At 48.9% G+C, this 16,081-nt stretch overlaps 1 protein-coding gene across 1 annotated transcript in view; it reads left to right on the top strand.

Annotated features, from left to right (window-relative positions):
• Positions 1-16,081, top strand: part of ADAMTS9 (ADAM metallopeptidase with thrombospondin type 1 motif 9) — a 77,329-nt gene that overhangs the window by 26,878 nt on the left and 34,370 nt on the right. The window contains 16 exon segments of the mRNA XM_080605705.1: positions 1,895-2,076; positions 2,168-2,304; positions 2,637-2,754; positions 3,014-3,109; positions 5,927-6,093; positions 6,203-6,332; positions 6,890-7,016; positions 8,596-8,806; positions 9,522-9,686; positions 10,818-10,982; positions 11,790-11,909; positions 12,699-12,803; positions 12,949-13,116; positions 13,303-13,587; positions 14,244-14,405; positions 14,929-15,105. Of these exon segments, the coding sequence (XP_080461831.1) occupies positions 1,895-2,076; positions 2,168-2,304; positions 2,637-2,754; positions 3,014-3,109; positions 5,927-6,093; positions 6,203-6,332; positions 6,890-7,016; positions 8,596-8,806; positions 9,522-9,686; positions 10,818-10,982; positions 11,790-11,909; positions 12,699-12,803; positions 12,949-13,116; positions 13,303-13,587; positions 14,244-14,405; positions 14,929-15,105 (2,515 nt within the window).

Raw genomic sequence — 16,081 nt, forward strand, 5'->3', positions numbered from 1 at the left:
ACTGGTTTAAAAACACCCTAAAATTGTCAGAGTGGTTTGGGGCTATTTTTGAAATGTGAATGTGCTTAAGCCCCAAATGCTTGCTGTGGGGAGATTTACTGCCATGCTTACAAAGCTGATGGTTTGTAACGCGATGGCAACTTTTAGTATCGTTTGGTTTGTGGTGTGCCCATGTGTTCAATGTTATCTCAATCCCATGTGTCGTGTCTAGAGAAAAGGAAACTATAGCTTGGGATCTTTGGATCGTGTTAGGCATACCCTTTAAAAAAGAAAAAAGGCTCCTGCACGTTCTTTTTAATTAACAGTATTTAGAAGTCTCATTAATTAAACTGATTTGAATTGGAAGCCATGTGGTTACCATAAAATTGTCATCATCGCAAGCTTTTATTTTTAAGAAAAGCTCTGTTAGAGGTTTGCATTATTTAAAGGCTTTGTCAGATTGCAACAATCCTACTGCGGTATAAATGCTTTCAAAGCAAAAACGATGAATCCTATTAACTCCCCCATGGATGATTCTGGCTCACCGAGGTCTGGAGCATGTGCTGCTGCTGCTAGGAGGCTTCCAGAGACAGTCAGGATTTCCCTTTGGGGCTGGAGAGGGCCAGGCAGGCGCTAGTTATTTGTCCAAGTCATTTGTCAAACCAAGGTGGAGAACAGGCTGAGTTGGTAGAGGTAGAAACCAGGTTTAGACTCACTCTGATAGGAAGCAGTCTGAGAGCAGTCTGTGAAATGAAATCTATCATTAGTGCTGCGTGGTCGACTGGGCTTTGTGTCACTGTTACTTGCTTAATTGCAAGCACCTGAAAGCTTTGCAAGTGGCAATGCTGAGTTTCCAGGAGGCGCATGAGAGCTGCCCTCGGAGCAGGTGGAGCTGGTGTTACTGCTCCTGCTGCAGGCTGTGCCCGAGGACAAATCATACCCGGCTGTATTTGGGATGGGACTGAGGGATTTCACAGGAACTCTGTTCCTTGTCACATATGGTTTTCAAATGTGAGGGAGGAATTGTTATTTGTGGGAGGAAAGGCACTGCTGGGCTTCCCAGGTGGTCGATGCGCCTGTACTTTGAGGCACCGAAAGGTTGTGTTGAGCTGTAGGAGCTTGTGGGCTTGCTGTGTGTAGAGACCCTCGTATGTACACAGTGGTTTGCTGTCCACTTGCTGTCAGAGAACAGCAGCAGTTACATGACCACAGCACCGAATCTGGGACTGGAAAAATTTTAAAGGATGATTTCTCCCAGCATATCTGCTGGCTTTTATGTGGTTTGGAAGATATCGCTCTTCCCAGTTTATGCCATGGTCATCTTATTATGAAATGGGGGTAAAGTATTTATTGGCTGTCTTTGGTCTTTTCTGGAACACGTGGAGATGAAGCAATTTAAAAGTGTCTAGTGTCACCATTTCCACAATTTTGGGCTATAAATCCCTAAGTGCTGCCTGGCCTTTCAGCCTCCGCAGGGAAGCAGCTCTCTGCTGAGATGTTCAGTCATTTGCAAGCCAGTAGATCAGAGGCAAACCCTCCAAATCGAGAGGGCTGATGAGGTGTGGAGGGATGGTCCCTCCCCTTATGGGATCCTTGAGCTTGAAGCTTAATCCCCAGCTGGGGAGGAAAGTGCTGCTCTTCCTCTCTTCTCCCACTACAGCTGTGGAGGGCAAATACTCCCTTTTTCCATCCCTTTTTAGCATCGCTTGTGTTTTGTTTTGTCTTTTAATAAGACAAAACCTCTCCTCTGTGCCGCATCCCACATGCAGAAGCTTGCTGGGGATGGAGGTCGGAGGCAGGAGGCCGAGGCAGGGTCTGGAGGCCAGGAGGAGAGGTGAAACCAATGCAGGAGGCACTGGTAAATGCAGCCCTGATGGGACAGTGCAGCCAGCTTCTCTTTCCTTTTTTCCTGCAGGCCTAAAAACGGTGGGAAATACTGCGTGGGGCGCCGAATGAAATTTAAGTCCTGCAACACCGAGCCCTGCTCGAAGCTGAAGAAGGATTTCCGGGACGAGCAGTGCGCTGACTTCGACGGGAAGCACTTCAACATCAACGGGCTGCCCACCAACGTGCGCTGGGTGCCCAAATACAGCGGCAGTAAGTGGCGGGGGCCGGGGTCCTTCCTCCGGGGGGTCCATCGGGACAATGGCAAGTGGGTAACGTTCTCCTGGTCTTCCTCCCTCCCCAGTCCTGATGAAGGATCGGTGCAAGCTGTTCTGCCGCGTGGCGGGGAACACAGCATATTACCAGCTGCGGGACCGCGTCATCGACGGGACGCCCTGCGGCCCCGACACCAACGACATCTGCGTGCAGGGCCTCTGCCGGGTAACGATTTTCCCTTCCCTTTGCAATGATGGTCTCCATTTTGTGGGGCAGGGCGGCACTTTTCTCTATGGGAAAGACGAATTGCGAGAAGTTTTCTCCAGCTAAGGCACTGCCGGGTGCAAACGGTGCTCCCGAGTCTTGCTTTTTGTTTGTAACCAGCGTGGGATGGCTGCACTGTAAATCAACGCAGAAACGCGGGGAAGCAAAGCAGTTTGTCCCGCGGCAGCTTTCTCCACACAAAGCTTTTGTGGGGCTTAATTTGGAGGTTTGTAAATGCTGTTCCAGTCTGCGTTTGCTCAATCTCGTTTTTCAATTTTTTTTTTCTCTTAAAGCAAGCTGGATGTGATCATGTGCTGAATTCAAAAGCGAGAAGAGATAAATGTGGTGTTTGTGGTGGGGATAATTCTTCATGCAAAACTGTTGCGGGCACATTTAACACGGTGCATTATGGTAAGAATCTGTTGCTAAAAACTTTATCGTGAAAAATGCGGGTCTATAAAAGCCATTACCACACTTAATCTACAAAAACACCGATGGAAAATGCGAAATCCTTCTAGCTATAGCAGATTCTAGTTTATATCTATTTATGCTATCCCTAAATGAAGAGTATTGGGTTGTGTAATGTGAGGTAATTTTGCTCATCTCCCTTCCCCCCATAAAAAGCAAATGAAATGCCTGTGTAATAGACTTCGTGTTAAATCTGTTCTAGGCTATAACGTTGTGGTCCGCATCCCAGCTGGTGCAACAAATATTGATGTGCGTCAGCACAGTTACTCAGGGAAACCAGAGGATGACAACTATCTGGGTGAGTTGCAGTGCGTCTTTCAGTCCCGAGTTTGGCTCTGTTTTCTGGTCGTGTTGATATATCTGCTGGCTGCTCTCTGCTAATGGAGATGAAGAATTAATTTAAAGGAGGTTTTCTTATCAAGAATATATCTTGTATGTCAGCCAAGTACATTCAGCCTCATCCTGCTCCTGCTCTTCGTTTTTGCTATCCTTGCAGCAAAGTCTGGGAGGCTCTCAGGTGATGGGAAGCGTCCCCTTGCAGGGTCTCTGGGGCTAAGAGGGACGATCGAGCCCAGGCTGTGGGGTGGGAGCAGAGGCACAAAGCTGGGGAGCAGCCAGACTTGGGACTTCTGATGGAGTCCTAATTGCAAATTAATACTCCTCTGCTGTCACCATGACTTGGCTGAGCAGTAAATGTGACATACCTAGAAAGATGTGGGTAGAAAGCATTTTCTATTGCAGTATCAGAATAATAATTCTGATTTCACTTAGTCTGAGCCTTTCTTGTCTCTGCCATCCAATATTTTATAGCTGTAAGGAAATGCACCAAGGAAGTTGGTTTGATTTAGATCTAACAATACCTTGACCTGTGGCTGTTGGCTATTCATAGAGAGTGATTTCTCTAACCTGTGGGCATGTCTCTAGAGCCAGATGAAGAACGCTTGCAGTACTGTGTTAGACCACGTAGCTTTTAGCACGGCCATTTGTTTGTTTTCTTCACCATGCCAAGCAGTAATCCATAGCGAGAGCTTCTTGGGCTCAGTAGAGGAGGCAACACATTGTGGCTGACTCTATCATTGCTGGCAGCAGGTTGGGTTTGCCAGCAAGTCCTGCCCGTGTCCCTCAGAGTCCACTGGCAGCCCGTGGGGGAGGCTGGCTGCTCTGGCTCTGCGTCCCCTCCTCTGCACACCCCGTGCCTGGCTCCGGCCGCTCGGGGTCACTTATTTATTAGATCTCTGAGCTCGCTGCGCCTCGTTTTGCAAAGACAGCTCAGCAAAAGAGGCTGGTGCTGCTGCTTTGTGGGGATTTCCATGCATGGTTTGAGAAAGGGCTGCGCAGAGGGGAGCATCTTCGCTCTGAGGGGAGCGAGGAGCCAGGCAGAGCAGCACCAGTGTGGGGGGAACGAGCTGTGTCCGCCAAAAGCAGGGACACACAACTCCCACAGACTGAAGAGAGGCTGAAGGGACAGCAATATCCATGAGTTGTTGCACCTTTTCCCAAAATGTGGAGCTTAGCCTAAGCATTCAATGTAACTGGGTGCATTAGGAACGGGACTGGGGGTTCCCAGCCCAGGCAGGGGGGTGAAGAAGCTCCCTTCTTTGTGCCACTTGGGAAGCAGGTAGAGGAGACCATCGTGCAGTTTTGGCTGTCGCTCTGAAAGGCTGTCCGTGTTTCCAAACCCTTTATGTAGGCAGTAACTGACTGCCCTGCCGATTACCAGACTGTCCCTGCACTGCCATAGCCCTTGCTTTCACAGCAATGCACCAAAATGGGGCAGCGTGGATGCACATCAGAAAACCCCACTGAGGGGTGATAGCTTTCCGTCCTGGGGGAGGGAGAGAGAGGTTTCATCATTCCTCTTTCCTAGAAAAGCAGTCCTCCCCATGTGGTGCCTATTCAGAGTGGCTCACCCCAGAAGGAGCCCCAGAGAACTTCTCAGCTCTTCTTGGAGGGCCCTTAATCTTCTTGGGAAGCAATGAAGTCAAATCTTCTTTAATGTTGCTTTAATATTGCTGGGAAAGCATCTCTTCATATTAGGCCTGAAGAGAAGCAAATGAGAAGCGTGCATGTGTCCACTTATTTTGCAGCTCACTGAGTGTGAAATCTCGGGCCCTCAGTACTGTGAACCCTGTAGTTGCTTAACAATTTAGGAGGAATTTGATGTTGTCATCAAGTCCAAGACGCGTACCTACTGTTGGGGGAAGATACAGTAATGGGAAGGAATCTTTTAATGAGTTTTACTACTGCCTAATGACATTAAAGCCTCCAAAGTATGGAATTTGGTTAAGTATAGAGTCTGCTTTCTAAGTTTTTCTCCATCTACAACTGTTTGCGACCAAGCAGTGTTTTGCTTCATTATCTCTCCTCATTTGGTGTAAAAAACTTCCCTTCGGTGTTTTGGTGTTAAGTTTGGATTTTTTCAGTACAGAGGCTTTGTAGTAATGTAGCTGTGATGGGTGAAATGGTGGGGAAACTAACTTAGGAAATTAGCTACATAATCGCATTAGTGTGAAGTTGTGCAGCAGACTGCTGTTTTCAGGAAACTGTTCCTTTTATAAAGCATTTAGGCTTTAAGCCTTCGGTGCTTTCACATACCTTAAGATTTGGAATAATAAAAAAGTAAGAGGGGAGGAGGGAGGGAGATGCTGACCAAACTCCGTGTAATTATCCACTGGAAAATGAAGTTTAGGCAATTAGGGCACAGAAATTTACCTTAAGAACACACCTGGAAGCAACATGAAAGTCACCCTATCTGCACAGCAAACAAAAAGATTTGGGCAGAACTATTTCTGCGTTACGCTTGGGATCCAGACTGCCCACAGCAGCCTGCCTGGCGTGCCTTTTCGGTGTCTCTTCGCTCTAGGTTATGGGTGAACTGTTTAGGAACACCTTCAGGCATTCAGCCTTCATTTTAACGAGGCTTCCAGTGGAAAAAGGAGTAGGCACGATGTCTGTAAGACCTCTGCTGCTCTCTTTACGTCCCTTCTGTTTAAGGGTGCCAGTTGACTTTTCCTCCAAATCCAGTGGAAGGGAGCACTGAGAGCGCATGACCCCGTTATTATGTACCTCTGAGTTAATTCTGCGTCTTTAGTTCTTGTTTTTTGCACCTATGCAGCCTTATCTAACAGTCAAGGAGACTTTATATTAAATGGAGACTTTGTCGTCAGTATGTTTAAAAGGGAAATCAAAGTTGGGAATGCTGTGATCGAATACAGCGGATCGGATAATACTGTTGAAAGGATTAATTCTACAGATCGGATTGAGCAAGAAATAACACTTCAGGTGAAGTATATGTTGTGCATGTGGAAAAGTCTGCCGAGCATTATTGGACTGAAAACAGTAGGCAGTGAAGTCTGTTAGTTTACTCTGCTTTATCCATTTTTCCTCTCAGGTTTTATCAGTGGGCAATTTGTACAATCCTGACGTTCGTTACACTTTTAATATCCCCATTGAAGACAAACCTCAGCAGTTTTACTGGAATGCCTATGGCCCCTGGCAGCCCTGCAGTAAGCTCTGCCAAGGTAGGTGCTTGGGAAGGCTTTAAAGAAGATGCAGTGGGTACATCTGGGATCTCGGCAGCCTTGATGAATCCTTCTCCATTTGCTTCCTTGGAGATTTTCACATTATGGGTTTGAGCGTTTCCCTGGCCGCAGCAGTAGGTTGCCTGTGGTGCCCCGTACCAGCTTGCAAGGGGTAGCACTGTGCTGCTGCTTTCCAGTTGCAAAGCAGGGAACCCTCACAGCCCCTTCTGAGCTAGGTAAGTCCTGCAGCCTGGTTTGCAGATGAGGCAGCTGGACATCGAAAAGGTTGTGCATTGCCGAAGGGTGCAAAAGGTTATGGGTGTCTGGTTTGGGTCTATCATCCAGCAGTTCCTAGCTACCTATGCAAATCCTGCTAAAAGCAGTGCAGCACGCTGCAGCTCTCCTGCCCCTGTTCCTCCTGTACATCTGTTCCTGAAAGAGATTTTAAAAGCATAATTAAATACCTCTTAAATACTGCTGTCAAAGGAGGTAGAGAAACAACTGATTTGATGGCTATCCTGTGTCTCAAACAATGTGTTGTTTTTTTTTCTGTGTAGGAGAACGAAAAAGGAAACCCGTGTGTACAAGAGAGTCAGACCAGCTCACGGTGTCAGACCAAAGATGTGATCGAATTCCCCAGCCTGACCCGATAACTGAGCCTTGTGGCACGGAGTGTGAATTAAGGTGCACTCTACTCACTCATGTATATACATTACATCATATATTTATTGTTTACTCCTCTTTCCTTTCACCTCTGGCCTTAATCCCTTTTCTCAGCAGCCTGTCTTAGGTTTTAAAAAACAACCAAAAAAAAGGATTAACAGTTGCCTCCCTGTCAACCAAGAGGGGTCGATGCCCACCAGCTGTGTTTTGGGAGGCACTTTTCTACATTTGCACGTCTCATGTTGAATTAAATTAGTGCTAACTATAAAATTTTTAAACAATCACGTAATGTTGAAAAATTTTATTGTGCAACATAGTGCTTGAAATTTGCATCTGTTTAGATGAGAAAATGCTCAGTGCTGGTTTACAAACAGTCTGCAAAGAAAAAACGTGCTCAAAGTAAAGGGGTCACTAAGGCTTGGATTTATCATCATTTGCTTAAGGTGAAGAGTGAGCTTAAGTGTGGAGTGGGTTTGGGGCTGTCCCCAGACAGCTCCTGGCGAGCTGGAATCGATGGAGTGTGGCCTAAATCATTGCAACCCATTTTCCTTTAAGCAGCAATCTGTTTTCCTTTCGGGAGCTTAAATATGGTGGCATTAAGCGGCTGCTGGCGATGCAGTTTGCATTGTTGGGTTTTCTGAGGGGTTTCTCTTGCTTTGTTAAATCTGGGGTGAAAACAGCCGGCTGCGGAGCTGCTGCAGGCTGGGTTGTCGCGGTAACAGCTGTTGCCATTGCGACAGGTTGGAAACTTGAGAAGGGGAAATGCCCAAGTTTGAAAAGCGGGCAGGGATGCAAGGGCTCCTGTGATTGCTATTGACTCCAAATCCCCTTGATCTTATTCTTCTGGCTTTGCTGCGGTTGCTCTCTGGGCTTAGGAGCGGGGCTGTGTGCCTGCACAGGCGGCTGTATTGACCAGAGGTCCCCAGGCCCCACAGGGATGTCACTGCCATCTTCCCTGGGAGCTGCCCCTGACAGGCGCTGGGTGCTTGCAGGCCCCGCTGACCCAGTTGGGGAAGCAGGGGCTTTGCTTCCCAAAAACATCCCCACGTGGGCCCTCAGGAGTTCCCCATGCTGCCCACCCTGGGAAGCAGGCACAGGCTGGGAGTCCCTCCTGGCTGGAGGGAGCACCCCTAGTCCCTGCTGGCACCTCCAGGCCGTGGGTGCCTTGTGGCAGCCAGGTGCTCGCGCTTCAGGGAGTTGAAGCTTTTTTGAAGGCCTCACGCCACTTGCAGTGCCTTTTCACGCCTTTTGAGCCTGTTTGGGTCGCTTTCTGATGCTGTGTTTTTCAGCTTCTGGTTTTTAGTGGCCGAGGTGGCTCTCCGGCACTGGAACGTGGGGCAGAAAGTTGTCAAAGCTCTCTGCTTGGCCATGGACTCCCTCCCCATAGGGCCACAGCATGGCTTCCTTCATATAAGGACGAGCTGGGGACTGTTGCTTCCCTCCAAGAAATAATGCCAGGGGTCATTGCCTAATATTTCTGGAGTGCTTGGAGACCACAGAACATTGGGAAGAGTCAAAACTTCCCATTTAAGAGTGCTCTTCCGATCCTCTTGCGGGGTTTTTGTGGCGCCGGGGCTGACGGTTGCTTTCCCCGGCTCAGGTGGCACATCGCGAGGAGGAGCGAGTGCACGGCGCAGTGCGGGCTGGGGTACCGCACCCTGGAGATCTACTGCTCCAAGTACAACAGGCTGGAGGGGAAGACGGAGAAGGTCGACGACCGCTTTTGCAGCAGCCATCCCAAGCCGAGCACGAGGGAGAAGTGCACAGGAGACTGTAATGTGGGAGGGTGGCGGTACTCCGCCTGGACCGAGGTAAGGCCTGCCTCCCTCGCCTACTTGCTCGGGGGGCTTATTTGCTTTGCAGACAGCTGTGAAAGTCGGCCACAGCCATTCTACTCTCGCTGCTGTTTCTGGAGGGCGCTGCAGTGTGAATGAGCCCAGTGTTTCTTATTTTCCTCTGCAATTAACGTATGCTTTTAAACGTCCAGAGGTCTGTCTGTTACACGAAGCGCCGCGGGCTGTGCGCTCCCATCAAAGCCAGCCATGCTGCTGGGAGGCCGGGAGGCTGTGTTGCCATCAGCCGAGGACTTTTGTAATTTGTCTCCTTTACCCTTTTCAGCAGGATGCTGGGCAAGGATATCCCTGAGTGCAGACCCGGCACCAAGAGAACGATGAGCCCAGGGCTTTCCAGGGAGGGCAGGCTGGGGAGAGGGAATTAATCTCTTGTAAAATGAGAACAAGCATCAGCCATCGGGGGGAACTGAGAGGCAACACTTGTAAAAGTAATAATGGGGTTATAACCTGAGATGAATTTGTGAAACCCATTGCTGCAAGATTTTATTAAGCTTAGCAAGATTGGATTTTTAAAGGAATATATAAAGTAATAGCCTGTTACTTGGAGTACAAATTGTTCTTGTGGAGGTTTTCCGCGGTCTATAGTCCTGACTGCAAGAAAGGAGGAGATGAACGGGCTCCCGGCCCGTGACAGGGCGGCGGAGCGTGCTTGCTTAGTGCCTCCTCTTTGCAGTGCTCCAAGAGCTGCGGCGGGGGCACGCGGAGGCGGCGGGCCATGTGCGTCAACACCTACAACGACGTCCTGGACGACAGCAAGTGCAGTCAGCAGGAGAAGCTGACAGTGCAGCGCTGCAGCGAGTTCTTGTGCCCCCAGTGGAAAACTGGCGACTGGTCCGAGGTAGGGGACAGTGGGCCCACATCAGTGGACCGCTGCCAGCAGCGACACATCCACCCTTCTTCTGCTCGTCCCTGTTGTGTTGTGTGCATCGCCTGAGTGCCGTGCCCTATCAGCTCTGGCTGCCACTGCAGGGAAGGATTTTACCCTACTAATATCTTGCTCAGCCCTCTCCCTGCCTTTTATTACCATTACTGCTTTCACTGCAGCTGGTGTCCTTCATAATGCAACAAAGCCGTACCTTAATAGGCTTTCCCTGCAGCAGGACTGGGGATGTAGGAAGTAGTCTTCAAAGGCTGCTCGTCACCTTTGTGGCCAAATAGCTCTCATTTTTATGAATGTATTGCTTTAAGAAATAATGAAAGAAATTAAGTGGAAATGGAGACCGTTAATTGACCGTTGTTCCCCACAAACTACATGTCTGCTGGGATGAGTGCTGTGGTGGTAGAAGAGATGCTGGAAGAGGCACTCACACACAACTTTATCATGCACGCTCAGAAGCAAGCAAGTATGCTTTGCTTTTGCAAGCCTTTGGCACACTGTTGTGTTCACCGGAGCCCCGGAGGGCAGTGCTGCAGCTTTGCCCTACATCTCACAGCTGCTGGGAGCTGCTGGAAGATGTAAGCATCCCTGGAGCCAGGTTATATCTGCCTTGGCAGGGGGGAAAGCATCGTTGTCTCTGTCTCTTCCTGGCCATCCTGCTTGGCACTCACGTTTGCTGTGCTTTTCTCCGTGTCCTTTGGCACATTGAAAGAACTATTGTTTGGAAAAAAAATAATAATGATGAAAATAGCCAAGAGGCTGCATTATGCCAGGGTACGGTACGCAGACCTTGATTTTGAGCCATTTTTAAACCAGTCTTACACCAGGATTTAGCCACTTGTTAAGTTTAGTGAAAATGAAGAGCCTCCAGGGACTCGCGTTGTCCTTGGTGCAGTTCCCCACGTGGCTGTGCTCTCCTTGCTCCCGAGCAGCCCCATGTCACTGCAGTACACTCACATGTTTTCCAGTGCATGTGGTGTTTGGCCAGAGCAATCTCTCCAGCAGTATTCAAGTGATGTTTTCGGGTCTGTTTTCAAGCTCTGGGGAGGTGCTGTCTGGGCACCACCTGAGCTTGCGCTTTCCCCCTCGCAGTGCCTGGTCACCTGTGGGAAAGGGCACAAGCATCGCCAGACGTGGTGCCAGTTTGGAGAAGATCGGTTAAATGACAGGTTTTGTGACCCCGAAACGAAGCCGGAGTCGGTGCAGACGTGCCAGCAGCAGGAGTGTGCGGCGTGGCAAGTGGGGCCCTGGGGCCAGGTACCTCCACAACGGATTCATCCCGGTGATGTTAACTGTGTGAATGGATTTGCACACACAGATGTGCACACCCTCCGTTCGCTTGGGGGCAGCAATAACAGCACCTGCCCATTGTGCTAAATTTGATCTGTGTCATACTAAATTGGTCATGATTTTCAGAAAAAGGTTGCTAAGGTTACGCTTCTAAATCCATATTTAGGCGCATAAATATGTGGCCTAATTCTCACAAAAAAAAGCTGCTCCCACTGAGTAGTGGTTGTTGCTTTCAGTGTTTTCCAGTTTCTGGGAGGAGTTATTTTTTTTCTATTCAAATGCAAGTTGCTCATTTCTCCCAGAGTGTTCTGGCATCTTCTTTTCCACAAAGCTGTTAACTTCTGACTTAAAAACAAACAAACAAAACAAAAAAAAAAGCAGCAAAGCCAGTTGTCCCAGCCAGACTTATTGCCCATCAGCAAAAATATTCATTTGCTGTTTGTGCTACTGTGGGGCTGAACGACCAGTTTTAAAGAAGGATATGGTGCAGCTTCTACCAGACTGTGATTTACTGTGTGCAGAAGAGCAAATCATTTAAACACTCGCACCTTCATTCCTGAGGACAGTAAGTGAAGCATGTGAGGCTCTGATGGGCGCAGTGAATTAAAACTTTGACCTAGTTTAAAGCTGAAATGTGTAGAGAGAAAGCGGAAGGGGAGCTGGATTTTATTTTGCTGCTCATGCTACGTGCTTAAACATAGGCTGGGCTGATTAACGCTCTCTAACCGAGGCAGCTCCTCAGACCCAGCACTTCTCCTGTCTGCCCTCTCCCAGTGCACAGTGACCTGTGGCCAAGGCTACCAGATGAGAGCGGTGAAGTGTGTCTTGGGCACCTACGTGTCAGTGGTGGATGACAATGAGTGCAATGCTGCAACCAGGCCAACAGACACCCAGGTAAATCTTGCTGTTCCCGTCCCCGTCTTTGATTCCTGTCCCACCTGGCCTCAGTAACACCATGGGACCGTTTGGCGCGCACATCTCCAGTGTAGGTCAAATCAGAGCAATGCGGAAATGATTTAGGCCATTTGTCAAGGGCCGGGCAATCTCTCTCCTGCAGTGGAGATCAGCATTAATTTCCTGTTTGGCACTGAGTATTTGTAGGTTCGTGGAGTCAAGTCCTGGCTGTCTGTTATTTCTGTTGCCAGACCTCCCAGGAGGGCCAGATAGGACTGGAGCCCCCTGCAAGGCAGCGTACCGAGGCTGAACATGAGGTGTCTGTCCCCAAACCCTCTCTCACTTAGTGTGTGGAGAAGACCAGCATGTGGCTATGGGCAGTCCGGTGGGCTACAGGGAGCCAGAGGGCTGCAGTCAGCTGAACAACATAACCTTTGTTAAGTAGGTTGCAGGTCTTGCACTGAACGAAGAGTTTGGGAGCTTTGAAGGGAGACAAAACTGCTGTTTCATACCAGAGCTCTCTTAATGAACTTTCATCTCTTGCCTCAAAACATCTGGTTTTAATGCAGGAAGATGGCACTTAGTTATGAGGATCGCGATTTTAGAGTTTGTAATAACTTAAAAGTCCACTGAGGTGCTGCATATGAAGCCTTTAGGGGCACTGGTTCCAAATTTTGCTGATTCAGCAAGAACATACAAGGAGAAAGCATTGAAGAAAAGGTGGTTTAACTGAAACATCTGCAAATTCTTTGTTGCTTGCTTTGTTTCCCTCCTGTATTTCCCTTACAGGACTGTGAGATAGCAGCATGTCCTCCCCATCCAAACAGTCCCGAAGCCAAGAGATCCCTATCAGGCATTCACAGGACTCAGTGGAGATTTGGATCCTGGACACCGGTAAGTGTGTGTCGTAATACTTTCAGGATTATTTTACAGTAGACGCGGTGATACTTTTTAGTGCATTTGACTGGCTTTTTGTTCCAAAGCCCTTGTGGCATATAACAGGAAGCTATCTAGTGGAGTGCTTGTTGCTCTTCCCTAGTGCTCCGCAACGTGTGGGAAAGGGACGCGGATGAGATACGTCAGCTGTCGGGATGACCAGGGCTCGGTGGCCGACGAGTCCGCTTGTTTCCACCTGCCGAAGCCGTCAGCCACAGAAATGTGCACCGTGACACCGTGTGGGCAGTGGAAGGCCTTGGAGTGGAGCTCTGTAAGCATCGCTGCCTCTCACAGGAGAGCCTTGTAGACCTGGGTGCTGGAAATAGACTTCATTAATCTGTCGCCCTTTATAAGATGGGAGATTAAGGTTTTCAGCTGTTCTTTGTTAGTGGTAGCGGTCGATCTGGTGTTCAAAGCTTGAAATGTGACTGTCTCTCCTTTTCCCACTGTAATGCAGTGCTCGGTGACTTGTGGTCAAGGTAAGGCAACGCGACAAGTGATCTGCGTCAATTACAGTGACCAGCTGGTGGACAGGAGTGAGTGCGATCCAGATGACCTCCCTGCCACCGAGCAAGACTGCTCCATGTCTCCTTGTCATCCAAACAGCCATGACTACGGCAGGCCCATCCACCCTTTCCTCTATCCCGATCATCGCCTGAAACTGCACCCCGGAGGCAGCCCCAACCGAAACCGTGCACATATACCGGGAGGCAATCAGTGGAGAATCGGTCCCTGGGGTGCTGTAAGTGCCAGGATTTTCTTATTTCTGTTTAGTTTCATGGACTAATTCAGGCTTATTATTATTATTTATTACTATTATTATTAACATCACCGTGCAGGGAAGAGAGGGACCCCTCTCCTTGCATTCTGCTCCCTGCTCGCTCCCCCCAGTGTTGCAGCAGGGTGAAGGCATTGCTTCTCATTCCCTCACAGCACACATCGTCCAGGCTCTCCATGCAGATAGCATCATTTTCCATGAGGCAAAAGCCAGCCTCTGTTTCTTGGCTGTCTCCTGGGGCATTTACAGCTGTGCAGAGCTGCTGCCAAAGCACAGCAGAGCCTTAATGCCAGCTCCTCGCCCCCCCCAGCCAGTTTGAAGCACTTTATCATGGAAGTCTCTAAAGGGAATTAAGCACGAATGTGATGTTAAACACCACGTTAAAGGCAGGGGAGATTACTCACCTGCTCAAAACCAGGCTCGTGTTTATTTTCTTTGCCTAGTCAGCACCTAAGTCATTGCACTGCTATTAGTAACAGCAGAGTTTTGAAGTTAATAATGCCTGTTAGCTGTATTACATTTCTAGCTGTGCATTCCCACGGTGCAGGGCGCTGGGAAGGAGCAGGGAGTGCTCAATTATTCCTGGACTCAGAGAAGCTATGGGCAATTGTGTCTTGCAGTGTTCTAGCACGTGTGCGGGGGGGTTCCAGCGGCGGGTCGTGGTGTGCCAGGATGAAAACGGATACACTGCGAATAACTGCGATGAGAAAACCAAACCCATGGAGCAGAGATCGTGCGAGTCCGGTCCCTGTCCTCAGTGGGCTTACGGCAACTGGGGAGAGGTGAGTGCACCATTAATCCTGTCCTCCTTGCGCAGGGAAGGGTTTTGCTAGGGGATGAAAAGGGGGAGGAGGGAGACATCATGGTTACAAATTAGGAATATTGGAGCATGAAAGGCAGCCTCTGATAAACGAGTGAACCCTAGCAACTGCTTGGTGGTGGTTTTGATTCCATTTGTCATGGAAAACATTTGTAGAATTTGCTTTTGCCTGGGAACAGAAATTGAGGTTTCTTTTTTTTGAGATATGTCTAGTTCAACCAAAGGCCTTTCTTTGTAATAAAAACACTGCTCCGTTCTGAAAACTCATCCAAGATGAGCAATTGGAGATGCTAACCTCAGATAATCCTGCTGGGTCTGGCAATATTGTTGTGGAGCAGCGTGAATGGCTTTGGGGAGAGAGAAGCTGATGTCTCATCCGCTTGTGCGGACATGGCTAGAGAGGGTGAGGTGGGAACAGAACCCTGGGGGCTCGAGAGAGTTGTGGGTGCCCAGGTGGTGATCCTCTGTCCTCTGCTGACTTCCAGTGCACAAAGCCATGCGGGGCAGGGACAAGAACACGGCTCGTGGTGTGTCAGCGCCCCAACGGAGAAAGGTTTACGGATCTGAGCTGCGAAATCCTTGACAAGCCACCGGACAGAGAGCAGTGCAATGTGCAGGACTGTCCTAGAGATGCTGCCTGGAGCGCTGGTCCTTGGAGCTCGGTACGGCCATAAACTCTTTCTCTTTGTGAACCGTTTTGTGGATATCCCATAACAACCAATTTAATTTGCTTCAAACCAAGGTGCTAATGCTTCGTGTCTTAAAACTGCACTTAAAGAGGATTATTGATGATATATTCAGAATAACACCTTTTCAGGAAGGGCTTACGTTAGGGGAGCTCAAGTCCTTTAATTTAAGAGGCACTTTCTGCTAAGTAGTCAACTTGTCCATTTTGCTACACCGAGCAAGTGCTGTGCATTATGAGTCTTGGTTCTCACGGAGTCCTTTGCATATGGATTTAAACCTGGCGTTTATGCAGTACCTTTGCATCGAAGTTAAATTGTGCTGATATTCCGTGGCAACACGGCACTGTGTGCCTACTGGTTTACAAGTTGCCTGTTCTCTGCCAAACACAAACTGACAGGGAAAAAATTGTCCTACATGGCATCAACTTCCTTGCAGGTACAAGTGTGTATAGATGCATGTGCATGTCCCCAGCCGCCCCACGCACACTTACATAGAAACGTGTGCATTCATACCGTGTATTTCTACTCCCATATAAAACATGAGTGTGATGCACTGCGCAGAGGCGCCTGTAAGCTGTCCTCACGCATCTCTCTGCTGCTGCTGGAGAGTTTGTCTGGCCGGGATTCCTCTACAGAGATGCTCTCGCAATGGCTTTAGATCCTGAGCCAGGATCTAAGATGCTGTTTTGAGTCCTGCGGCTTAGAAATTCTCCCTGCCCAGAGCAGCAGCCCCCGTGCCAGCGCGAGTGCCGCGTGGGGCACCTCTGGCGTGCTGGAAACCACAGACCTGCCCGTTTTGGAGTGGCCTTCAAACAGATGTCAACTTTTAGTGGGTGTTTTGCTATAACAGCTTTTCAGGAAGATTTACAAAAAAAATGGAAGAAAAAAGATAATTTGACTCAAAAGCACTTTACAAAGAGGCCTTTTTTTCTCTTATAATGTATCGGACTTC

Source organism: Anser brachyrhynchus (assembly GCF_964034855.1).
Source record: "Anser brachyrhynchus genome assembly, chromosome: 10".
Classification (NCBI taxonomy): Eukaryota; Metazoa; Chordata; class Aves; order Anseriformes; family Anatidae; genus Anser; species Anser brachyrhynchus.